This window comes from Giraffa tippelskirchi, chromosome 3 (assembly GCF_054371585.1).
Source record: "Giraffa tippelskirchi isolate mGirTip1 chromosome 3, T2T-mGirTip1v1.2.pri, whole genome shotgun sequence".
Classification (NCBI taxonomy): Eukaryota; Metazoa; Chordata; class Mammalia; order Artiodactyla; family Giraffidae; genus Giraffa; species Giraffa tippelskirchi.
The window spans coordinates 41,382,174-41,408,486 of NC_137277.1; the positions used below are offsets into that span (position 1 = coordinate 41,382,174).

General features: G+C 37.3%; 1 protein-coding gene across 2 annotated transcripts in view; it reads right to left on the reverse strand.

The window, feature by feature from the left end:
• Positions 1 to 1,458: 1,458 nt before the first annotated feature.
• The window catches only part of GOSR1 (golgi SNAP receptor complex member 1), a 40,547-nt gene continuing 15,692 nt past the window's right edge, over positions 1,459 to 26,313 (reverse strand). For both annotated transcript variants that reach the window (XM_081580192.1, XM_081580191.1), the window contains exons 6-9: positions 24,052 to 24,126; positions 13,856 to 13,885; positions 7,970 to 8,052; positions 1,459 to 5,455 (exon numbers count right to left, since the gene is read on the reverse strand). In XM_081580192.1, the coding sequence (XP_081436318.1) occupies positions 5,331 to 5,455; positions 7,970 to 8,052; positions 13,856 to 13,885; positions 24,052 to 24,126 (313 nt within the window). In that variant the 3' untranslated portion in view covers positions 1,459 to 5,330. The remainder of the gene's footprint in view (positions 5,456 to 7,969; positions 8,053 to 13,855; positions 13,886 to 24,051; positions 24,127 to 26,313) is intronic.

Below are 26,313 nucleotides of genomic sequence, written 5' to 3' on the forward strand. Positions count from 1 at the left end.
CTTTAGAGAAAATGTCCTGAGAGCTAACACCTTTGGTGAGATTCCCTGACCTTTTTTTTTTTTTTTTTTTAAAAACTAGGCATCTCTGATAGCAGAGGAGGCATGACGGGGTAGAACCTCGGATCCTAAGGAACATCCAGGTTAAGTAGCAGCTGGCAGCCTGTTAAAGCCACGCCACCTGAAGGGAAAGACAACGTGGTCTGGGTGGCACTGCCCGAGGACTGTCCTGAGGTGCTTTTTCAGGATCAGCCTCAGCTCTCAGTCTCTAGGAAGACCTCTGAGGTTCTAAACTAGAAGAAATGGGCAGAAAGTTTGGTTCAAAGACACTAAAAAAAAAAAAATTTTTTTCCCTACAACTTCGGTGAATTAGTTCTCATAAAGAAATAGTAACTTACAAATGAGAACCCTTTATGAACCACTTGGCTAGTAGTTAGCATTCCTTGAAAATGAGCCACTGGGCTTTAAATATTCTAAATGCATTGCCTGTAATATCAGGCAAAATTGGTAGTTCTTCTATAGCTTCTTGATCATGAGTTAAAATATATTTTGCAGAACTATGACAGAACTGCAGCAAGGTTTTGAATCAAAGAGCCCTCAAGATTCAAATCCTTTAACTGTCCTCTCTGATTTTGAGCAACTTAGTCCTCTGTGCTACTTTGTTCATCTGTAAAAGGGAGGCCTCCCTCTCTAAGTGGTGTTGGATTTTATGTATGACTATGTAGGTGTACATTCACAGGGCTAGACACGTTAGGAAGCCAAAAAAAGGGTCAAAAAACCAAAGAGGTGGCTTTAGAGGCCATGTGAATGGATGGAAGGGAAAAGTTGGAGTGGCCCACAAAGGAGAAACAGTGTGGTCAGATAACAGGGATACAGGGGGCTGGGGAGTCATTACCAGTGGGGACAGGGTTTCTTCTTAGGGTGATGTACATGTTCTAAAGTTACACAGTAGTGCTGACTGCACAACTAACATACTAAAATCCATCAGTACATTTCGAAAGGGTGAATTTTGTGGTGTGTGAATTATCTCAATTTTACTGTTATTTTTAAAAAGGACGCAGAACACACGAGACGAGTGGCAACATTTGGAGAGGCAATGGGAAATGAGGAATTCTCAAATTCCTGGGGGTAAAGAACCAATTCCTGATCTGTAGGATAAAATGTCATTCTTTAGGGAGCGCAAGAACCTGTTTTTCTTGCTAAATTCTACAATTGGATATTTCTGTCATACTTCTTGAAGTTTCACTCTGATAGATTCTCCTTCACTTCTTGGGATAAATTATTAGTGGAATATTCCTATGATGTTTTTGAATGATAGTTTGATAGCTTCAGTGTCCGTATTATTTCACCTTGGGTTTCAGAACGCTGTGAGAAATACTTATTAACAACAAAGATGTCATAATCACTCTCCCAAACTGCCTCAATGGTACTGTTCCAATACAAAGAACCACAGACACACTATTCAGATTTCTAATTTATTATTAAATTACATAACAAAGCTTCTTCTATACAGTCAGAAAATGCACATTTAGATGAGAACAAAAATGAAGTACAAATACAATAAACCTGGTTTCAAGAAGCCATTTTAAAAGCAAAAAATTAAAAAGTGCATTTGGAATAGATTTTTAAAAATCTGTATTGGCATTTTTTTCATGAGGAAACATCTTCCATCATAGTAAAGTGTGATTGGAATTGATTTCTCTCCCTCCCTAAGAGCTAATAGGATAGGAATGGACGCAAATACTATGATACGAAAGTGACACTTTGCAGTAGACACAAAGAAAATAAGAAAGATGCCTCAGGACATGGCTCAGCTGTCTCAGCTTCTTATCCAGTAACATCCTCAGAGTCACTGGTTCCTCATTTTCTTTAGCCCTATAAAACTTATGGGTATGCAGGTTCATAAAGGAGTAAGATTAGTTTATAAAGATCATGATGAAAAGCTGTATCTTTTTGGAGATCAGGCTAAACAACTCCTACCCTCAAGGAAGAATGGAACACAATCATTTTAATTCCCAATAGAATCCATTTCCTCTTTACATTTGCCACAAAATTCAGTGTAACACTAGACATGGCCATTCACCCTCAATAGCTTCATATTGCAAGTCAGAAAATGCAGTCAGTTTCCAAGAAATCATATCTGGCTAGTGAGCAAACATGAGGTATTAGAAAACCAAAAAGGCTTAGTCCAGTTCTTTAAAGTCCTTTTCATCAGGTTGAGATCATTAACAAAGAAACAGAAAAATTCATGATGGGAATGCAAGTCCAAGGTGCCTCAGTTCCAGAGAGGCCAAAAGTCATTATTGCATCAAAAGGCTCAATAAGTACATTTTTGTATTCAGCATCCAACAGGAAAGAACTAAAGTCAGTATTATTTGGTTCCAGGTACCAAAAGGGCCCTCATGCTGACTTCTCTCATTACCCATCTCCACTCTCAGGATCCTACTCCCATGTCTGATATGAGTACTGGGCAGGATGTAAAAAGACATTTTCTAAAAAATTTTAGTAAGCAGGAGAAAGGAAGAATGGAGAAGAAAAGCCCTTTTCTAACATTAGAAAAATATGGGTGAGCAATGCTGCTTGTTACAAGGACTCCCTCAGTATCGTTAATAGTAACAAGAATATGGAAATATCCAGGACAGATCAACTAAAGTACTTGAATATCTGGGCTTGAACTTGAGTAATAGATTCATTAACCATTTTAAACTAAAGTTACTGGCACACAGTAAAGCAAACTCTCAGAGAAGTACGTCTTTTGAAATCTCCTGACCTTTATGTTGCCATGGTTTTTCATTTCAAGTGAAATGGAAAGCTGAGTGATTTAAGATCCCTAAAAGACATGGCTTATATAAGACATGACTGAGAGAGAATAACTTCCTGTAACAGGCAACATTTGGGACAAGGAATAGAAAACTCCTTGCACCTGGCTCCAATAAGCAACTTATTGTCAGCCCCTGAGCCTAGTAACTGGTTTGTAACGACAGAAAAAGTTGAGAAAAGTAAGCTGTTAAAAAAAAAAAAAGGCTAAATGGCATGAAACTGAAAAGAGTTCAAATCAGCTACCATGGGATCCACAGTGAGCCTCTACTTGTCAATGGCACACGTCTGTCCTTGCTCCAGGGCTTCCTTCCACAAAGGAAGGAACCGTAAAGGAGAAACGAGCCCTATGTTTGGTCCCGCGTCACCTCACTATGGGTTATACCACTGGGAGGTTAGTCAGACCTGTCTGACACCAACAGTTACACCACACTTTTCAACTTCCTTAGAAGAACTTGTTTATTTTCATAAAGAAAATAATCAACATAATTCTATTACTTCATTTAAGCATAACCCTAATGGAAAGGCTTACCAGCTATCAAAAGTGTTTGTTTGCTCAGCTGCAGCAAGCTAGATTAGTGTGGGTCCTAGTTTTACTCATGCCACCATCAGCTTTCATGAACACACCAAATAATCAGACCAGTAAAAAACACTGGTAGTATAATTAAATAAATAACTTTATTTATGATACTTCAGATTTTATAAATGCTGACTATATAGCAACCAAAGTCCCACAAATTCTAGCTGAGGCACAACCACCGATCAAGACCCTTTGAAAAATCAAAGATAAATAGAGTCAGAGGAGAGAAATTTTGTTCTCCCAGGAGAGAATTTAATAAATGAACTTACTACTTCTCTGATCTTTCAAGGTTCACAGTGGGAAAACTTAAATTTTCTTTTAAGGGCATCCCCAATCAACTGACTGATCAACCCATATTTAGAAAAATAAGCCCCATAGTTAAAAAAAAATATATGAATTGCTCTTCATACCCAGAACATAATGAAACTCTAATGCCAGAATGAAAAACCTCTCAGTTTCTGTACCCAACCAGAGGTTAGTCTGCCGATCAGCCTGTAATCAAGTTCATCTGAATGTCACCATCAACACACTGTGATGGAGTGAAGAACTACGTGCTAATATCCTTTTATTTTCTGTGGCATGGTCTCAAGCCAATACTATAAATACCACAGTACATTCCAGAGGTGAAGAGTAGCCTTCTTTCTTGGTAAGAACAGCAGATGTTGGAAGTCGTCGACCTATTTGTGGTGGTTCAGTTAGAAAAGTCGTAACATTTACAGAAACCGGGAAATGGTTAAACTTGAAAAGAATTCTGGTGGGCGGTTTAAGATTTTGTCACTGTCCAGGGTGGTAACAGAAGACAGATTCTGACAGTGCAGATAGAGACAGATTCTGGTTATCTTCTCCTTCAGTAGTAAAGCCCCTCATTCTCTGGATGTTTGGAAAAGCTAAACAGATTTGGAATGAATAGGTTTTCACAGAATACAGAATTCCTGGTACATAAGACAGGGGTTCTTAAACTTTTGCTCCTACATGTGGAACATTTACAAAAGGAATCATCTGAATGGTGGCCCCTCACTCAGTGTCTTTTTACATGTGGCTTGTTGAAGAGATCTCAATGAAAATCAAGCATTTTCCTCACTTGGTTGTCAGTGTTAATCATGACATGAGGAGGGAAAGTTAGGGGCACTGACAGATACTGGCTTTTTGTCGTGGCAGAACTGGAATTTTGTTTTCTTGTAGTAATAGATATTACTCAATAGAAGAAATTAACAAAATGTAAAAACAATGACTGACCGAAAAAAAGCCTGTCATTCTTGATGGTTTTTCCAGGAATACAGTTAACCCGAGTGTGGGCATGATTAACAAACAAGATAAAGTCTTTTTTGCAGTGTTTGTCTTCTGTTTCAGATAACCTCAACTGTGTTGAAGATGGCCTGTGAAAATCTCAAAGATTCTTTGAGAATTGCCATTTCTTTGAACACCAAAAAAGTTGGGGACAAAGAGTAGAAATTTATAGCACAGATTATCAAGAAATGACTTGGGATTTCTCATCATGAGTGGAAAATAAAAGGAAAAAGCTATTTTTATTCATAACTCCATCTGGTGGCTGAAAGGAAAGCAGTCTTTGGATATAGAGAAACCTGGTTTTCTGAAGAGTCTAGCCTCATGACCTGGCTTGTCATCAGCCTTCAACACTATCATCGACGCATGGAAATTCTGTTTCTGATGGGTTTACTTACCTCTTGGGGAGACAAAACATCTTTTTTTTCTTTAGAAACTAAAAACAGAGGGAAATGTGTGTTAGAAAAGATAGCACAGAAAACCTGTGACTTCAGCTCAACCTGACCATGTCAGAGTCCATAACTATCAGTCTTCAATGAATCCTGCCGGTCAGGCTAATTAGCAGGTCAGTCAACTTCTCCTTCCTATTTTTTCTTCTTCTGGATCAGGGTGTGAAAGTGGTGGCTGTCAAAGAGTCCCTGGAGATGTCCCATCAATGGAATGCATACAGCAGCAACAGAATGGTACAGACGCCAATAACACCACCCAGGATGAGGGAGTCTCGCCGCTTCCTAAGGTTGATTCGCTGGATGAGGCTGTTCACAGCAGGAAAACGATCTTTGGGAAATCTTTATTAAGGTCATATGTGGAAGAAGCCTCTTTAATGAAAAGTCATAGGAATCACAAAAAACAGAGATCAGTGGAGTCCAGAAAGACAAATGATGAGAAGAAACAGAGGGGAAGAAAATCACACTGAGGGAGCTGCAGCAAACACCAATGCCTTACTGCTCAAAGTCCCAAGCAAATGTGAGTCCCCTGGTACACGGTAGGACACAAGCAAGAATAACAGAAAGGAAAACATTGAAAGAGAGGAGGAGATAGCAATGATGACTGCTGCCATGTACTGAGGGATTACTGTCCGGGTAGGAGCCAGTGTGGACAGGAATGAAGGAAGCCTGCAGGGCAGGGAGGCAGAGGTACAGCCAGCTACCACCACCACCATCCTGCATTTCCTTCTCTTCCTCTCTCTCTCTCTCAAATCCCTTTCCTCGGGATACTGGGAAGTTCTTCCAGAAGGGTTTTGAGGAGTACGTGATCTCCCCACAGGGTGATAAGCCCCCCTGGATTCAGACAATTGGTGGGAACAAACTCTAAGGGTCTGTATAATCAAACACTGGTTAATTATTTAAAAATTTTAAATTCACTTAGCAGGAGTGGGCAGGAATAGGGTCAGAAGGTGGGTTAAACTGCTCTGACTGCCCTTTGTGGGGAATATAACAAAAGGAAAGAGGAAACTTTCAGTTTCAGGAGTTTTAGAGCAGTCACAACTGTATTTTATTTGGTATTGTAAAATATCTTCATATCTCACTTGGTAGTATGTCATAATCAAAGCACATGCCTGTGCATCCTATACTGTTTTGCATTTCCAGCAGTGGTTTCTGACTACAAAAACTTACGTGGTGTCAGGTACAAATCTCATATAAAGAAGATGCTTAATCTTTTCTGGCTTGGTACAAGAAGGATCAACACTGCCCTTAGAGGAAATAAGAAAACTTTTGACATTAGGAAACCCTGTCTGTAGTGAACACATTTCTACCTAATTTATCTTTTAGGGGACTCTCCCTGCTCCTTCTCTAACAATCTAATCTAGTTCAGTTCATGTAACTGGGTACGGCTGATGTTGTCCTCTGCCATCAGGTGTACATACCCACTCAGGGTTGGCAAGAGGGAACAGTCCCTCCTTGGCCAGTGGCTGGGTTAGCCAGTGACAACTGAGGGCAACCACAGTCCTCTTTGGACATGTGCCAGAGCTGTTAGAAATTCCATAATTTTTGATCTGGCAGGTGACCCTGGTAGCCATCTCATACCGGCACGAGGAGAAAATGTGCCTGAGAATAAGGCCATCACGTAAGTAAACAGAAATAAGAGATGGAGGAGAGGAACAGAGAGTGGAAAGGCAGATTCTTGATAATAAAATCTGAGCCTCTGCATCCAAGCTATCCATTAAGCCAAATTCTACCCCTGAATTTTACAGACATATGAACTTTTTTTTTTTTTTTTACAGACATATGAACAAATTAATTCCCTCCTTTTCCTCATTAGGTCAGTGTAAATTAGGTTTCTATTATTATCTTTCTATGGAGTCCTAACTAATCAAACCCATTTTATTTTTTTTTAAAACATATTTTTGGAAATGATTCTAATTTATGGTACTGATAAAATGAGATAATGTGTATCACAGTACTCTACTAGCTGCAAAGCCCTATATAAAACAGAAATGATTTTAGATGTATGGTTTTATACTTAGGGTGACAAAGCAAGAACAAAATTCACCAAAAACTGGAAAATATCAACACACTTCAGGATATTCTTTTCCTTAGGCAACTAAGGGTTCAAACTAAAAGTGACCTCAAATTATCTAGGATCAGATGATACTTAACTTTTGAAATTATAGGTCCTTTCCCTATTAGTAATCAGGAAAGGAAACTTTTTTCTCTAAAAGACTTGATTCCTCAAAGGAAACAGAATGTTTTTGGTCTTAGCAGTTTCCCTGCTGGATTTCTCAGAGTATAAGTAGTACTAATTTAAACTGGGAAACTGAAGAACTAAAAAAGGTAGAGGTCACAACAAACAAGCAGCAAATCTATACTAGAGTTCAGCTTGTGCAAAATGAAAATACGGTAATCAGCAGTGATCAGCACTGGCATGTATGGCTGTCTAGTTCCCTCCCTTTCTAAGCATATGCCACTGACTTATTCTCCAAAATGAAAAAAGAAAGAAGAAAAAGCACAAAATTTATGACCTCTGTGTAAAAATAGGGTACACTGTAGAGTTCTAACACGGATTCAAGAGCTTTTAAGATGCAAAATAATTTTGTGAATAGTTTGGAAATTATCATTTTTTTCTAGATCTACTAGTATGAGACTCCTGGTGTGCTATCTTTTAGAAACAGCACTAAACAGTATGAACCTTCACAAAGCACAAGTGCAGGGCATATTCATAACACAGAACCACAGATGACTCCTTCTGTCACTGACGATGGCAATCTGCCCAGGGGAGGGAGAGAGTGGTGAGGCACACAGAGATCCCGCCCCCCGCAAAACACCGATTTCAACCTGTCAAAAAGGATACTGGCCAAAGTGTTCATTTTACTCTGAATTGATTTCAACATTCCTCTCTGTGAAGTCATATTTTCTTTTGTTGCCATAGCAATGCTGCAAGGGAGAAAAAGAGAAGCTCATCAATTGACGTTTAATATGATCGTGCATGGATTCATCGTACTAATAAAAATGAACAGAAAACCAAGGTGAATGACATCAGCTTTGAAAAGCACCTGGGAAGGAACACTGAAAAAAAAAAATCATTTCCCAAGTCATCTTCCCATTGTTCTTTTTCTGAATGATCACTTTATCCCCAATGCTATCTTCTGATATTTTTTTGGACAAGGCAGTGGACCATTTCCTGTGTTTCGTTTTTTTTTTTAAATTCAAAGTAACAAATGAAATAAGACAACTGACAAATCATACATTACAAAAGCTTCTTAAAATGGTTTTAAAAGGGGCCAACTACCAAAATATCCATAATCAGGAAAAACTCTTTGAGAGGGAAGTAGGGAATTACAATTATAAAAATAGAACCAAATGTATAACATATCACAAAATATTTATATACAACCAGCCCTTAATTTATGAAAAGATTATATTTCAAAATTCTATTTGAGAATCAACTAGACAACGTATTAAAAAGCAGAGCTATCACTTTGCCGACAAAGGTCCATACAGTCCAAGCTATGGTCTTCCAGTAGCCATGTATGGATTTGAGAGTTGAACCATAAAGATGGCTAAGTGCCAAAGAACTGATGTTTTCGAAGTGTGCTGGAGAAGACTCTTAAAAGTCTCTTGGACTGCAAGAACATCAAACCAATTAATCCTAAAGGAAATCAACCCTGAATATTAATTGGAAGGACAAATGAAACTCCAATACTTTGGCCATCTGATGTGAGAAGCCAACTCACTGGAAAAGACCCCAATGCTGGGAAAGATTGAAGGCAAAAGGAGAAGAGGGTGACAGAGGATGAGATGGTTGGATGGCATCACTGATGCAGTGGACATGAATTTGGGCAAACTCCAGGAGACAGTGAGGGACAGGGAGGCCTGGCATGCTGTAGTCCACGGGGTCACAAAGAGTCAGACACAACTTAGCAACTGAACGACAACAGGAACTACACTTCAAAAAAATATAAATTGAAAGATAAAAGGAACCAGGAAAAATGCATGTTGTTGTTCCATCATTCAGTAATTGGCTACAGTAGGGCAGCTCCGTAGACCAACACATATTTCCACCACCCAATTCTTATCCTTGGTCAAGAACAGGAACCCCACTTGCAGTGTCTATAACTAGTATTCTACAAGCAACCCCCCTTCCCTTTTTAGGGGTTAACACTTACCCATATGACCCTCTCACAACTTACTGTTTTAAGTCATGGACAAGTTAGGTGATGGCACAAACTAACCTGCTATGATTAATATCATTCCACTTTTTCTAAACGTATAACTATACACGTGTCTGCCTTTTTTAATGAATATATTAATATTTTGAAAATCATTTTACATAGATATGAAGAGCTACATAGAGAAAAATATGGAAGCACACCAAATTATTAACCAATGAGGTTGTTGTATTTTAGGTGAATTCTTTTTCCTCCCTGCTTTATTTAGGTATATTTGACAAATATAAATTCCATATACTTTTAAAAAGAAGGATCAAGAAGGAGGGAAGAAAATGATAAATGTAAGAAAATTTCTCAGATCTAAAGGTAAGTTTTCAGACTGTAAAAGCCCACCAAATAGACTAAAAATGATGCATGTCAACCTCATCATGGTGAGATTAAACACAAATAAAAACATAGGGGAAAAGGGATGATCCTAAAAGATTTCAGAGGAAAAAAGCATACCATTTACGAAAAGTGAAAGTGAAAGTTGCTCAGTCGTGTCTGACTCTTGGCGACCCCATGGACTTATACCATCCATGAAATTTTCCAGGCCAGAATACTGGAGTGGGAAGCCTTTCGCTTCTCCAGGGGATCTCCCTAACCCAGGGATCGGGCCCAGGTCTCCTGCATTGCAGGTGGATTCTTTACCAGCTGAGCCACAAGGGAAGCCCATCATTTACGAAGGACATAAAATTTTAATTGGCACTGGACTTAAAGAGCAGTACTGGAAACAATGCCTTAAAAATATGTGAAAATTATTTTCAACCTACAATTCTGATTTTTAGCTAAACAATGAATCAAGAATATGGGTAGAATAGGGACTTCCTTGGGGCCTGGTGGATGGGAATCTGCTTGCCAATGCAGGAGACACGGGATTAATCCCTAGTCCAGGAGGATTCCACATGTGGAGCAACTAAGCTCATGTGCCACAACCACTGAGCCCATGCTCTAGGGCCGCTAGCTGCAACTACTGAGCCTGTGTGCCTAGAGGCTGTGCTCTGCAACAAGAGAAGCTACCACAGTGAGAAGCCCATGCACTGCAATGACGAGTTGCCTTCATCCACCACAACTAGAGAAAGCCCATGCAAAGCAACAAAGACCTAGTGTAGCCAAAAATAAAATAAATAAAATTGAAAAAAAAAAATAAGAATATGGGTAGAATAAAAACTTTTTTGAGATGTGTAAAGTCCAAAAAATTTACTTCTTATTCTTTCTGAGGAAGTTACTAAAGAACATGGTCCAACATAATGAGGGGATAAACTAAGAAAGTAGAAGACAGTAAATCCTAGAAATAAGTGATTCCATTTAAGGAGATCATTGTAGGATAATGGTAAAGACATCCCAGGACCCAGACAGTGAATGCACCAGGTCTAAAGCACAACCAGTCAAGATTTGAGCAGAAAGAGGCAGGCAATGTCAATTTTATAACACATTAAATTTTTATTTTTTTAATTAATTGATTTTAATTGGAGGATAATCACTTTACAATATAGTGATGGTTTTTGTCATACATCAGCATGAATTGGCCACAGGCATATATGTGCCCTCCCCCATCCTGAACCTCCCTCTGCACCCTATCCCTCGGGGCTGTCCCAGAGCACCGGCTTTGGGTGCCCTGCTCCATGCATGGAACTTGCACTGGTCATCTATTTTACATATGGTAATGTACATGTTTCAATGCTATTCTCTCAAATCATCCCACCCTCGCCTTCACATTGAATTTCAGATCCAAGATCATAAGAGTGAAACTAACAACATCCTTTGTATCACTAGATCTTATTCCTAATTTTTCAGGTTAAGTGTCTGTCTATGATAGAATATGATACATTTAAAATGTAGTTGTTTTATAGTAAATTTACTTTACCAGATATTTTAAAATAGGTACTATAGCCTTGAAAAAAGTAACAACTCAAACCTGGGCTGAGTAACAATCTTTGAATCACATATCCCTCTGTTTTCTTAAACTGGGATTATTACCATCTCCTATGCACTCTGACTCAGAAGTAGAGAAAATTAAAAAAATAATTCCCGCAAAGCACTTTGTATTCCTTGGAGAACAGATATTATCATCATACATTATGTTATTATCTTGTTGAATATGCATGATTTCCAGTACCACACAAAGTATATCTAGATAGCCTTTCCTATCTCATTCCATCATCTGGAGTCAAGTGGAGTGAAATCTAGGCTGTTGTTATTTCAAGGGTCAAATATGCAGGGACAAAACAAATTCCAAATAATATGTAATGCTTTTAAAATGATAAATCATTGATGTTTACTGGAACTACAACATCCTCACCTATCCTGTGAACTAAACTCGGACATTTATTTTTTTTTAACAATTGTTAAAAAAACAACAAATGACTCTTTTGCGATTGTAGCCCACCAGGCTCCTCTGTCCATGGGATTTTCCTGGCAAGAATACTGGAGTGGGTTGCCATTTCCTTCTCCAGGGGATCTTTCAGACTCACGGATCCAACCCACATCTCCTGCTTGGCAGGTGGATTCTTTACCACGGAGACACCTGGGAAGCCACTTTTTCAACAATAGATAATACTAATTATACATTTAAAGCTTAAGAATAAACTTATAAATATTAGGTCTTTTCAACAAATTGATGCCAGTTTATATTCAGTTGTGTACATTGTTTTTAAAATATAGCTCCAAAAATAAAAGGTAAAACTTTACAGGTAGAATTACAGGGAAAGTTTAAGAAAAGAATCTCTGATAAAATGTGACCCAACTTTATGCACTGATGAAAGCAAAGGAGCCACAAGGGAGATATTTCAGTCAACAATTAAGCAATTTTGTGAAAACTGTGGAGAGATGGAAGACTCAGTGTATGAAATTCAAACAAAATTCCAAAATATGATAAATTCATCTTATAAAATTATAATTTATGATTTTCAATTATAGGAATATACTATAATCCACTGAATAGAATAAGAATCCATGAGCTCATTTCAATATAAAAATTTCAGGATATGAACACTGAAACTGAAATATTTAGAGGTAAAGAGGCATCATGCCTGGAACTTATTTACAAGTAGTTCAGAAAAAAAATAGTGAAAAAGCAAATGTGGCAAAATGATAACATTTGGGGAATCTAAGGTAAAAGGTATGTGTAAACTCTTAGTACCACTGGAACTTTTCTGAAACCTGAAATATCAAAATAAACAGTTAAAAAATATTAATAATAGAGCTGCCATTTAAATTAACTTAGTAGCAGCCAGGGGATCTTCTCAACTAAAGGATTTTCCTTATATTATCTTTTTCCTTATATTATCTTTAATCTTCACAACAATCTTTTAGGGTGGGTATTATCATCAATTCCATATTTTTAAACACATAAGAACATGAAGATTCCAAGAAACTTGTTCAAGAACAGAGATCTAATTAAGTAGCAGTCAGGTTTCAAACCAAATCATACTCCAAAGCTCATCCTCTTTCAATAAGGCAGGAAATGTAGTAGTGGTTTAGACAGAGCTCTTGCTCTAAAGTTAAGAGACTCAGGTTTGAGGATCTGAATCCTCAATACTATTTGTTACTAATGTGATTACGGGCAAACTACTTACCTTAACTTCTCTTTTGTTTTGAAGATAGTACCTAGTGATCAGTGCCTATCTCATGAGTTACTGAGATTAAACAACACATAGCATGTACAACCCTTGAACACAACGCATGCTAAGTTGCTTCAGTAGGGTCCAACTCTTTGAGACCCTATGGACTGCAGCCATCCAGGCTCCTCTGTCTATGGGATTCTCCAGCAAGAAAACTGGAGTGGGCTGCCATGCCCTCCTCCATGGGATTTTCCCAACCCAGGGATCGAACCCACATCTCTTATGTCTCCTGCATTGGCAGGCAGGGTCTTCACCACCTGGGAAGCCCTGAACACAATACCAAAGTCTATGATAAGAATACAAATGTTTGTTGTTTCCATGTATTTCATGCTACCTTTCCTGAAAAAGTGCTTTAGACAGTGCTTAATTTTGAAGAGTTGAGACCATTACTAGTTAACTTTTTTTTTTACTGTCTTAAAATAGGTATTTAAAAATTTATCAAACCTAGGGAATTAAGCAGTTAAAACCAACAAACAAATTTCCCTTACATTAAACAAGAAGTTACTTCAATATTATTACAGATAATACCAATTACTGCAGACTTTCTATAGCTGCTATGACAGAAACCAAGTCCACATAAATGTTACACATAAGACACTTAACAAATCACATGTTCAAGACTGTTTTCCATTAAAAAATGAGAATAAAAAGACAGAGGCTGAAAATATTGAGAATGAATTCACTAGAAAAATTAACCTAGATAAAACACCCTAATTCTAATAGTTTCAAAACAAATGTTTTAGGCTTCAAGTATCTTATAAGGGGAAGTCATAGTAAAAATACATTACCATGTAATAAAATTCCCATCTTTAAGGAAGATTAACTGACTTTAACTCTAGTTATAGGATTAACTTGATCTGTTCATTAATGTGCAAACAAGCAAAAAAAACACCCCATTTTTCCTACCTTATTGTCTCTTCTATTAGACGATCTGAGCTGCAAATAAAAAGAAAATTCAAATTCTGGAATTATTAAAAGCACATTTAAAACTTGCACTTAATTTTTCTATATTTTACAGATAGATTATTTTTCCAGTCATTTATGTGAAAAACACCCAGACTTTTGAAAGCAGCAAGAGAAAATTCTGGACTCTGAAATTAATTAACCCACATATATAGTTTTCATCTTAATTTGTTGGCTTAAATCTCTTTCTTCCACAGAGATACTTAATGATTAAAGTCAGAACAGTTTTAATGAGAGCACAAAAAAATAAAACTACTTCTTTAATCTAGATAGCTCCATGTTGTCATCACTGTCTATCCAAAACTTCAGAATTACAGCCAACTTGTTGAGACAGGACAGGCAATATAGTTTCAATGCCTACAAGCAGTAATTATTTACTTAAAATTTCTTCCTTTTTTGAAAAACAAAATCAAATCTCAATACAAAACCTTGAATAGCCAAAGCAATCTTGAGAAAGAAGAATGGAACCAGAAGAATCAACCTGCCTGACTTCAGGCTCTACTACAAAGCCACAGTCATTAAGTCAGTATGGTACTGGCACAAGGACAGAAATATAGATCAATGGAACAAAATAGAAAGCCCAGAGATAAATCCACGCACCTATGGACACCTTATCTTTGACAAAGGAGGCAAGAATATAAAATGGAGAAAAGACAATCTCTTTAACAAGTGGTGCTGGGAAAACTGGTCAACCACTTGTAAAAGAATGAAACTAGAACACTTTCTAACACCGTACACAAAAATAAACTCAAAATGGATTAAAGATCTAAACGTAAGACCAGAAACTATGAAACTCCTAGAAGAAAACATAGGCAAAACACTCCCCAACATAAACCACAGCAGGATCCTATACGACCCACCTCCCAGAATATTGGAAATAAAAGCAAAAATAAACAAATGGGACCTAATTAAAATTAAAAGCTTTCGCACAACAAAGGAAACTATAAGCAAGGTGAAAAGACAGCCTTCAGAATGGGAGAAAATAACAGCAAACGAAGCAACGGACAAACAATTAATCTCAAAAATATACAAGCAACTCCTGCAGCTCAATTCCAGAAAAATAAACAGCCCAATCAACAAGTGGGCCAAAGAATTAAACAGACACTTCTCCAAAGAAGACATACAGATGGCTAACAAACACATGAAAAGATGCTCAACATCACTCATTCTCAGAGAAATGCAAATCAAAACCACAATGAGGTACCATTTCACGCCCGTCAGAATGGCTGCTATCCAAAAGACTACAAGCAATAAATGCTGGAGAGGGTGTGGAGAAAAGGGAACCCTCTTACACTGTTGGTGGGAATGCAAACTAGTACAGCCACCATGGAGAACAGCATGGAGATTCCCCAAAAAACTGGAAATAGAACTGCCATATGACCCAGCAATCCCACTGCTGGGCATACACACTGAGGAAACCAGACTTGAAAGAGACACGTGTACCCCAATGTTCATTGCAGCACTGTTTATAATAGCCAGGACATGGAAGCAGCCTAGATGCCCATCAGCAGATGAATGGATAAGGAAGCTGTGGTACATATACAGAATGGAATATTACTCAGCCATTAAAAAGAATACATTCAAATCAGTTCTAATGAGGTGGATGAAACTGGAGCCTATTATACAGAGTGAAGTAAGCCAGAAAGAAAAACACCAATACAGTATACTAACACATATATATGGTATTTAGTTAATCGGTAAAGATAATCCTGTGTGCGAGACAGCAAAAGAGACACAGATAAATAAAACAGTATTATGGACTCTATGGGAGAGGGCGAGGGCGGGATGATATGGGAGAATGGCACTGAAGCATGTAAATTATTATTATTATTTTTTTTTTTAATTTTATTAGGGGTGAAGTGAAGTCGCTCAGTCGTGTTCGACTCTTTGCGACCCCATGGACCAGGCTCCTACGTCCACGGAATTTTCCAGGCAAGAGTACTGGAGTGGGTTGCCATTTCCTTCTCCATCTGAAGCATGTAAATTATATGTGAAATGAATCGCCAGTCCAGGTTCGATGCATGATACAGGGCGCTCAGGGCTGGTGCACCGGGATGACCTGAAGGGATGGGATGGGGAAGGAGGTGGGAGGGGGGTTCTAGAAGGGGAAAACATGTACACCCATGGTGGATTCATGTCAATGTATGGCAAAACAAATACAATATTGTAAAGTTAAAAAATAGATAAATAAACTAATTTAAAATAAAAAAAAAATCAAATCTCAGCTTGCCACAATTTAGAATTCAAGAATCTGAATAAAGATACCAATGCACCATTAATCTGTAAAACATTTCCACTTATGCATCCAATACTGGAAAGAAAGACACCTCCAAAAAATCCATTTTAGGGAGGAATGCACAGGTAGCTAAGCTTGGTAAAAGGGCAGCTTTACAGCAGAAAGAAATAAAAACAAACTCCCAGACATATGTATCCATTTGGCATAAAGACAGCATAATCTAGTAAAAACAATTTAAAATTACTCTCCTTTGGGGATACATAATATATAATCAAGTGGAATCATCCTTCATAAACAAATACTTCATAACAGCCCAGAGGTATTCCAAAGAGGCATCTGTTGTCTATGATTAAGCAACAAGTTTCTGTTTCTTTCAAGAAACCAATTTAAACTAAGTGAAAACAATGAGCTAAATTTCATCATCAATTACTGTACCAAGGAATCACTAAAGCCACACTTAGATATTAATTCTGTTTAAAAGGTAATTCATTTCCCTCAATATGCAAACTGCAAATGATACAAATTTCAAGCACATATTTTAAAGCAGTTTAACAAAATGTAAGAACCTGGCAAAACCATTTAGGTTAATAACTAGTAAGAATCTTTTAAGAGAGGAGGTGAATAAAAGAATAATAAACAAGTAAATGAGTAAGCAAGCAAGAAAACAAACAAGTATGTAATAAATAAAACTTAAAAACTGATCCCTTTGTAAACTGTAAAAAAAATCTGATGAAGCTGTCACCAACCAATGAGATAATTTACATCAAGCGCTGTAGTGATTTCAGTCTTCCACCTACTTACAGTTAACCAGAGGGACCCTATGTCTTATTTACTTTTATATAAATATCTTCTAAGAAATGTGAACAATACTATTAAGCCACAATAGGACACAAAAAGTGCTAACAGAGTTTTATATTACAGATAACATTCAGAAGATACAGAAAAAACAAAGATGAACATAGAAATCATTTGTAACCGCTATTCCATGAACACTGATATTATGACACATTTGTTTCTTGTCTGGGTAGCCCAAGGAACATCTTTTTGTTGTTGTTGTCTTTCTTTCTTTCTTTTTTTGGCCACTCTGTACAGTGTGTGGGATCTTAGTTCCCCATAGGAGATCAAACCCGCATCCCCTGTATTGGAAGGCGGACTCTCAACCACTGGACTGTTGGGAAGTCCCAGGAATACCTTTACTTGTATTTTTCATGGTTTATTTAGTACAGAAATTTTGTTTTATGATCACATGAAGTTACCTAGAGACAAAAAGTTAAGCACCTGACAGAATTCTTCCCAGTTCAGTCAGAGGGAGAAAAAAGAGAAAAATTAAAGCTGAATTATTAGCAATGAAATCATAAAGTTACATTTTCTATTTTTAAAAAAATCAGTAGACTTTTTAGAACAGTTTTAAGTTTGCAGAAATATTCAGCAAAAAGTACAGAGTCCATATACCCATCCTCCCCCACCTACTATTAACATCTTATATTATTACTGAGGTACACTTGTTCCAACTGATAAACCAATATTGATACATTATTAACTAAAGTTCATAGTTTACATTAGGGTTTGCTCTTTGCAGCTGTACAGGTCTATGAGTTTTAACAAGTGTATAATGTAATGTCATGTATCCACCATTACAGTATGATATAGAATAGTTTCACTGCCCCAAATATCCCCTGTGCTCCAGTTATTCCTCTTTTTTCCTCTTCTTCCCACTCTGAACCTCTGACAAGTTGATCTTTCTACTGCCTATAGTTTTGCCTTTTTCACAATGTCATGTAGTTGGAATTATACAACATGAAGTATACAAAAAAGAAGACTGGCTTCTTTTATGCATTTCAGGTTCCTCCATATCTTTCGGGGCTTGAGCCTGTTTCTTATATCACTGAATAATAGTCCATCGAATGTATGTACTTAACAGGCTGTTTATCCATTCACTTTTTGAAGGACATCTTGGTTGCTTCCAACTTTTGGCAATTACAAGTAAAGCCGCTATAAACATTCATGGGCAGGTTTTTACTTAGACGTATTTTCAATTTGTTTAGGTAAATACCTAGGGCTATGATTGCTGGATAGTATGGTAAGACTATTTAGCTTTTTAAGAAAAACTGCCAAACTGGCTTCCAAAGTGGCTGTTTTTTATGATTTCAAGTGTTTTTTTTTATGATTTATGATTACAAGTGGCTTTATATTCCCACCAGCAATAAGAATTCCTATTGCTCCATTTAGTGGTGTCAATGTTTTGGATTTTAGTCATTCTAATAGGTATCTAGTTGTTTTAGTTTGCAATTCCCTAATGACATATGCTGAGCAGTTTTCACACTGTTCTTTGCCAGCTGCTTATCATCTCAGATGAGATAGGTTTGGATCTTCTGCCCACTTTTAAACTTCAGTATTCTTGCCTTGAGAATCCCATGAACAGTATGAAAAAGCAAAAATATAGGACACTGAAAGATGAACTCCCCAGGTTGGTAGGTGTCCAATATGCTACTGGAGATCAGTGGAGAAATAACTCCAGGAAGAAGGAAGAGACGGAGCCAAAGCAAAAACAACACCCAGTTGTGGATGTGACTGGTGATGGAAGTAAAGACCGATGCTGTAAAGAGCAATACTGCATAGCAACCTGGAATGTTAGGTCCATGAATCAAAGCAAATTCGAAGTGGTCAAACAGGAGATGGCAAGAGTGAACATTGACATTTTAGGAATCAGCAAACTAAAATGGACTGGAATGGGTGAATTTAACTCAGATGACCATTATATCTACTACTGTGGGCAAGAATCCCTTAGAAGAAATGGAGTAGCCATCATAGTCAACCAAAGAGTCCGAAATGCAGTACTTGGATGCAATCTCAAAAACAGAATGATCTGTTTGTATCCAAGGCAAACCATTCAATATCACAGTAATCCAAGTCTATGTCCCGACCACTAATGCTGAAGAAGCTAAGGTTGTAGGTCTATAAAGACCTACAAGACCTTCTAGAACTAACACCCAAAAAACATGTCCTTTTCATTATAGGGGACTTGAATGCAAAAGTAGGAAGTCAAGAAATACCTGGAGTAACAGGCAAATTTGGCCTTGGAGTACAGAATGAAGCAGGGCAAAGGCTAATAGAGTTTTGCCAAGAGAATGCACTGGTCATAGTAAACAACCTCTTCCAACAACACAAGAGAAGATGCTACACATGGATGTCACCAGATGGTCAATACCAAAATCAGACTGATTATATTCTTTGCAGCCAAAGATGGAGAAGCTCTATACAGTCAGCAAAAACAAGACTGAGAACTGACTGTGGCTCAGATCATGAACTCCTTATTGCCAACTTCAGACTTAAATCGAAAAAAATAGGGAAAACCACTAGACCATTCAGGTATGACCTAAATCAAATCCCTTACAGTGGAAGTGACAAATAGATTCAAGGGATTAGATCTGATACACAGAATGCCTGAAGAACTATGGACGGAGGTTCGTGCCATTGTACATGAGGCAGTGATCAAAACCAACCCCAAGAAAAAGAAATGCAAAAAGGCAAAATCATTGTCTGAGGAGGCCTTACAAACAGCTGTGAAAAGAAGAGAAGCGAAAGGCAAAGGAGAAAAGGAAAGATATAACCATTTGAATGCAGAGTTCCAAAGAATAGCAAGGTGAGATAAGAAAGCCTTCCTCAGTGATCAATGCAAAGAAACAGAGGAAAACAATAGAATGGGAAAGACTAGAGATCTTTTCAAGAAAATCAGAGATACCAAAGGAACATTTCATGCAAAGATAGGCTCAATAAAGGACAGAAATGGTATGGACCTAACAGAAGCAGAAGATATTAAGAAGAGGTGGCAAGAATACACAGAAGAACTGTACAAAAAAGATCTTCACGACCCAGATAATCACGATGGTGTGATCACTCACCTAGACCCAGACATGCTGGAATGCGAAGTCAAGTGGGCCTTAGGAAGCATCACTATGAACAAAGCTAGTGGAGGTGATGGAATTCCAGTTAAGCTATTTCAAACCCTAAAAGATGATGCCGTGAAAGTGCTGCACTCAATATGCCAGCAAATTTGGAAAACTCGGCAGTGGCCACAGGGCTGGAAAAGGTCAGTTTTCATTCCAAACCCAAAGAAAAGCAATGCCAAAGAATGCTCAAACCACCACACAATTGCACTCATATCACACGCTAGCAAAGTAATACTCAAAATTCTCCAAGCCAGGCTTCAACAGTACATGAACCGTGAACTTCCAGATGTTCAAGCTGGATTTAGAAAAGGCAGAGGAACCAGAGATCAAATTGCCAGCATCCGCTGGATCACTGAAAAACCAAGAGAGTTCCAGAAAAACATCTACTTCTGCCTTATTGACTATGCCAAAGCCTTTGATTGTGTGGATCACAACAAACTGGAAAATTCTTAAAGAGCTAGGAATACCAGACCACGTGACCTGCCTCCGGAGAAATCTGTATGCAGGTCAAGAAACAACAGTTAGAATTGGACATAGAACAGACTGGTTCCAAATCAGGAAAGGAGTACGTCAAGACTGTATTTTGTCACCCTGCTTATTTAACTTATATGCAGAGTACATCATGAGAAATGCTGGACTGGATGAAGCACAAGCTGGAACCAAGACTGCTGGGAGAAATATCAATAACCTCAGATATGCAGATGATACCACCTTTATGGCAGAAAGCGAAGAAGAACTAAAGAGCCTCTTGATGAAAGTGAAAGGGGAGAGTGAAAAAGTTGGCTTAAAGCTCGACATTCAGAACACTAAGATCATGGCATCTGGTCCCATTACTCCATGGCAAATAGATGGGGAAACAGTGGAAACAGTGACAAACTTTATTTTTGGGGACTCCAAAATCACTGCAGATGGTGACTGCAACCATGAAATTAAAAGATGCTTGCTCCTTGGAAGAAAAGTTATGACCAACCTAAACAGCATATTAAAAAGCAGAGACATTACTTTGCCAACAAAGATCCATCTAGTCTAAGCTATGGTTTTTCCAGTAGTCATGTATGTATGTGAGAGTTGGACTATAAAGAAAGCTGAGTGCTGAAGAATTGATGCTTTTGAACTGTGGTGTTGGAGAAGACTCTTGAGAGTCCCTCGGACTGCAAGGAGATCCAACCAGTCCATCCTAAAGGAGATCAGTTCTGAATACTCACTGGAAGGACTGATGCTGAAGCTGAGACTCCAATACTTTGGCCACTTGATGCGAAGAACTGACTCATTGGAAAAGACCTTGATGTTGGGAAAGATTGAAGGTGGGAGGAGAAAGGGATGACAGAAGATGAGATGGTTGGATGGCATCACCAACTCAATGGACAGGAGTTTGAGTAAACTTCGGGAGTTGGTGATGGACAGGGAGGCCTGGCATGCTGTAGTCCATGGGGTCGCAAAGAGTCGGACACGACTGAGCGACTGAACTGAACTAAAACTGTTGAGTTTAAGAGTTCTTTTTGTATTTTGTCTAACAGTCCTTTATCAGATATGTTTTACAAATACGTTCTTCCAGTCCACTTCATCATCTTGACAGTGTCTTTGGAAGAGCAGAGGTTTTTCATTTTAATGAAGTCTATCTTAACTTTTTCGTTCATGATGTTTTTGGCATTGCATCTAAAAACACACTGCCAAACCCAATGTTACCTAGATTTTCTCCTGTGTTATAAAACTTCTAGTAGTTTTGTACTTTATATTTAGATCTATGATCTGTTCTGAGTTATTTTGGGAAAAGGTATAAGGTCAGTGTCTATATTCATTTTTTTGCATGTTGATGTCTGGTTGTTCTCACACCACTTATTCAAAAGACTATCTCTTCTCCATAGAACTGCCTCTACTCTTCTGTCAAAGATTATTTGACTATATTTGTGTGTCTGTTTCTGGACTTTATCTTCTGTTCCACTGACCTATCTGTCTGTTCTTTCACCAATACCACACTGTCTTCATTACAAACAATACCCAACAGGAAGTCAAGTTTAATGGGGACACAGTTTTTGCTTCTTCTTTTCCCCCCTCAAAGTATTTTAACAAATATTTTGGTGTAAAAAAAATTTTTTTTAATGTCAACAAATTTGTTTACAGCAGAAACAGAAAGCCTAAAAGAAAACGTGAGGAATCACAGTTTCCATTTGTTGTTCTTTCGATAAATGGTATAAAAGGATTGAAATCATAAAAATCTACCTGAGTCATAAAGAATATGAAATATTAAGGAAGCATTTTATAATTTGTTTCTGAAATCTCTAAAAAAAACCTTGTATACCAATACAAAATAATCTATTATGTAAATTAACAACTGCCCTCAACTTCATCAGCTCATATTCCACTCATCAGCTCATATTCCACTCAACTTCATCCTGCCTCAGTTTCTTTCTGTATAGAATGAGCAAATACAAACTTTTTCACAAGATGCTGAAAGAAATATATGTAAAGTATATCCTACATAAAATCACCTGAGAAACAAAAATGGAAAATACCGTTTGATAGCCAATTTTACGGTTGTTTTTTATAACCCTAAACACATCATTTAAGCTGTGTGACCCTAACCTAATGTATTTTTCCCCCTGTAAAATGGACAGTGGGAACGGTTTTCTTTGAATTACTAAAATGAATGCAAAAGTAAAAATTTTCATATAAAATTTATGACAATGTGTTCTGAAATAAAGAATATTAATTTACATAACTGATAAACTCTTTTCAGCATCAAATCATCCTTAAAGTAAACGACTGCATTTCTGTTTAACTTCTTTTGGGGTTGAGGAACATAAAAATGTTAATGCAAGCTCATCTTTATTTTTGTGCTACTTGAGTATCCTATTCCTTAAATTACTTTGTACCCCAAGAATATATTAATATATTTTCAGATACAATGCAAAATTCTTTTTTGGTGGTCTTCATCAAATACAAAAAGAACTACCAAAGCTATAAATAACTATAAGCTACTCTAGGAAAGACTGCCCCCTTGTGCCAGTCAATAATATTTAACATACTAAGAAAAAAACACTAAAAACTTTCTTCTACTAAACTTTCTTCTACTAAAATGGTCTTGATCTTTCCATGTTCTGATTTCAACAGCTCATATTTAAAGTGGTGATCTTTAAAGAAAAGTAAATTGAACAGGACATGAAGCTCGTGTGGACATGACTAATTTATGACATTCAGCAGCAAAAGCATAATTCATATCATTTAACTATCATGGTTATTAGCTATTCAAGTGTTTAGAGGCTGAGTTCAGAGAGATTAAGTAATTTTCTGATCCTTAAGTTCTATAACAAAATACAAAGAAAATAATTAAAGAAACCAGTATATTTCAGAAGAAAATCAGACGAAGCAGGAATAGAGTATGGTGGTTTGTTTTAAAATATATGTATACATTCGTATATATATGTGTGTGTGTGTGAACATATATATATACATATACAGTTCATCCAAGGTTTTAGGAATTTTGAGTTCTTAGAAAAGATATTTTCTTTGAATTTGATGTATGGCTAATTACCCTTTATAAAGCTTCTTGACATATATAAGTAGTATCAGGCCATTCAAATATAAGTCAGTATCTATATTATTACGATTAATCTAGAGTAGTAGACAAAGTATTAGGGCAATAGACTTGCTAAAGAAAACAAACATTAAGGTAATAAAAGACATATTACAGTTACAAATACATTACAGATTACATTAACAAATAAGTAATGTGAATGCAGACTTTTGTGTATATATTTGACAGCAACCTATCTTTCCTAATTATGGTCAGAACAGTTGAATTCTATTTCTGCCAAATAGGATCATTAGAAGAATTAAATAAATTAGCATTGGTAAAGCATTCACTACAATAAACACCATAAAATGTTTGCTATATATGTAAATAAATTAATAAGTATGTACCACATAGTATGCATTTATTCAATAATACCTACTTTCGAAGGTGGTCATGTTCTTTCAAAAATAGTTCAGTTCTTCTGTTGTTTACTCCAGACCCACTTTTATATGACCTAGAAGAAAGAAAATTTTAGAACGTTTTTGGCAGACACTATAAAAAAGGATTAAGTGATTACTCCAGTAATATCCAAAGTGGACAAATTGAGCCTCTCCATATACAACTAAAATGTATAATCCTTTTCATCTCCTTTTAAAAATGGCATCTATGATAGATAAATATGCATGGCTCTCTAACCTAAGGATTTATTTTTCACTAAAATAATCCAACATTCTTAGACAAAAATCTTACTTTTCCTTTTTTAAATCTTAATATATACATTTGATAACTTCTAAAAATGTGTATTTTGTATCAGTTGCCAAAAAGTCCAACTCACTCAAGTTCATGAAAAGAGAATATATATTCATTCATTTGTTTATTCATTAACTCAGCAAATATTTATTCAACATCTGTTAGGTACCACACATTCTAACAGTAAAACATGCTACTTAGCCATGAGTTGTTCACAGTTTAAACAGGTACATAAATTATTTGATTTTAATTCAGTGTAATAGGAACTATTACTATAACATTTATACAAAAAAGAAGAGAGTAGTCATTACCATAGGGCAGAAGGTAGATTAGAAAGCTTGTGAGAAACACAGAAACCTTCTTAAATAGAGAAAATCCATGAAGGACATACTACAGAGCAAGTGATAATTTACAGTTGTACAAAGTGGAGGATTACTTCAGGAAGGAAGGATTTCATGTGCAGTGTCATGGGGTGTGGAAGAACACAGTGTCTTCAAGAAACTTTGTATCGTCTATCTTGCAGAGTGAGGTTTAGGAGGATACTGTAAAAGATGAGGAAAGCAGGGGCTTTTAAAGCCTTTTCCTTTCTCTATTATTTCCTCGTCTTTATTTTCCCCAAGTGGGAATAATATTCCTGATTGATTGCGACACAGCACGAGGTAGGGAAGCCACTGAAACAGAATGTTTCCCTAAAAGGAAGCTACAGATTTGCCACCTGTGGAGTACTTCAGGATTTCTATGCTGGCCTTCAGTTCATTACAATTTACAAGAAAATGCTTTTTATCATTACTACCAACATTTTCATGTTTCAGTTCTTTACTTACAAAGTATCAAGAACCACAACAAAAAAATTCAAGAACTGCACATATACTGCAGTGAGACAAAAGGGGGTCATGCCATTAAAAGTGAACCACTACCTGAGAGTAGGTTCTAATGTGCAAAGTGCAGCAGGAAAGAAAACACCAGGAAAAGCTTCACAATATAACCAACACCACACTGGACTGCGAAGACTAATGTTGTTTAGTTGGTCAGTTGTGTCCGACTCTTTTGCGACCCCACGGAGCCTACCCAGGCTCCTCAGTCCATGAGATTTCCCAGGCAAGAATACTGGAGTGGGTTGACATTTCCTTCTCCAGGGGATCTTCCCAACCCAGGAATGGGATTGAAATCGTGTCTACTGCTTGGCAGGCAGATTCTTTACCACTGAGCCACCTGGGAAGTCCATGAACCAGTTAACCTCAAACAAGACTCCTAATACCTAGTTTTATAAAATGGGACTAATAATTTATATCTATATCAAAAGATTATATGAAGCCAAAAGAGAAATAATATATGAAAAAGCAGTAATTGCAGGAAAAAACTTAAATATCAGTTATTACTACTATCAGTCACTCAGTTCAGGTGTTCAGTTCGTGTCCGACTCTTGGTGACCTCATGGACTGCAGCACACCAGGCCTCCCTGTCCATCACCAACTCCCAGAGTTTACTCAAACTCCTGTTCATTGAGTAGGTGATGCCATCCAACCATCTCATCCTCTGTCGTCCCTTTCTCCTCCCGCCTTCAGTCTTTCCCAACATCAGAGTCTTTTCCAATGAGTCAGTTCTTCGCATCAGGTGGCCAAAGTACTGGAGTTTCAGCTTCAGCATCAGTCCTTCCAATGAATATTCAGGACTGATTTCCTTTAGGATGGACTGGTTGGATCTCCTTGCAGTCCGAGGGACTCTCAAGAGTCTTCTCCAACACCACAGTTCAAAAGCATCAATTCTTCAGCACTCAGCTTTCTTTATAGTCCAACTCTCACATACATACATGACTACTGGAAAAACCATAGCTTAGACTAGATGGATCTTTGTTGGCAAAGTAATGTCTCTGCTTTTTAATATGCTGTTTAGGTTGGTCATAACTTTTCTTCCAAGGAGCAAGCATCTTTTAATTTCATGGTTGCAGTCA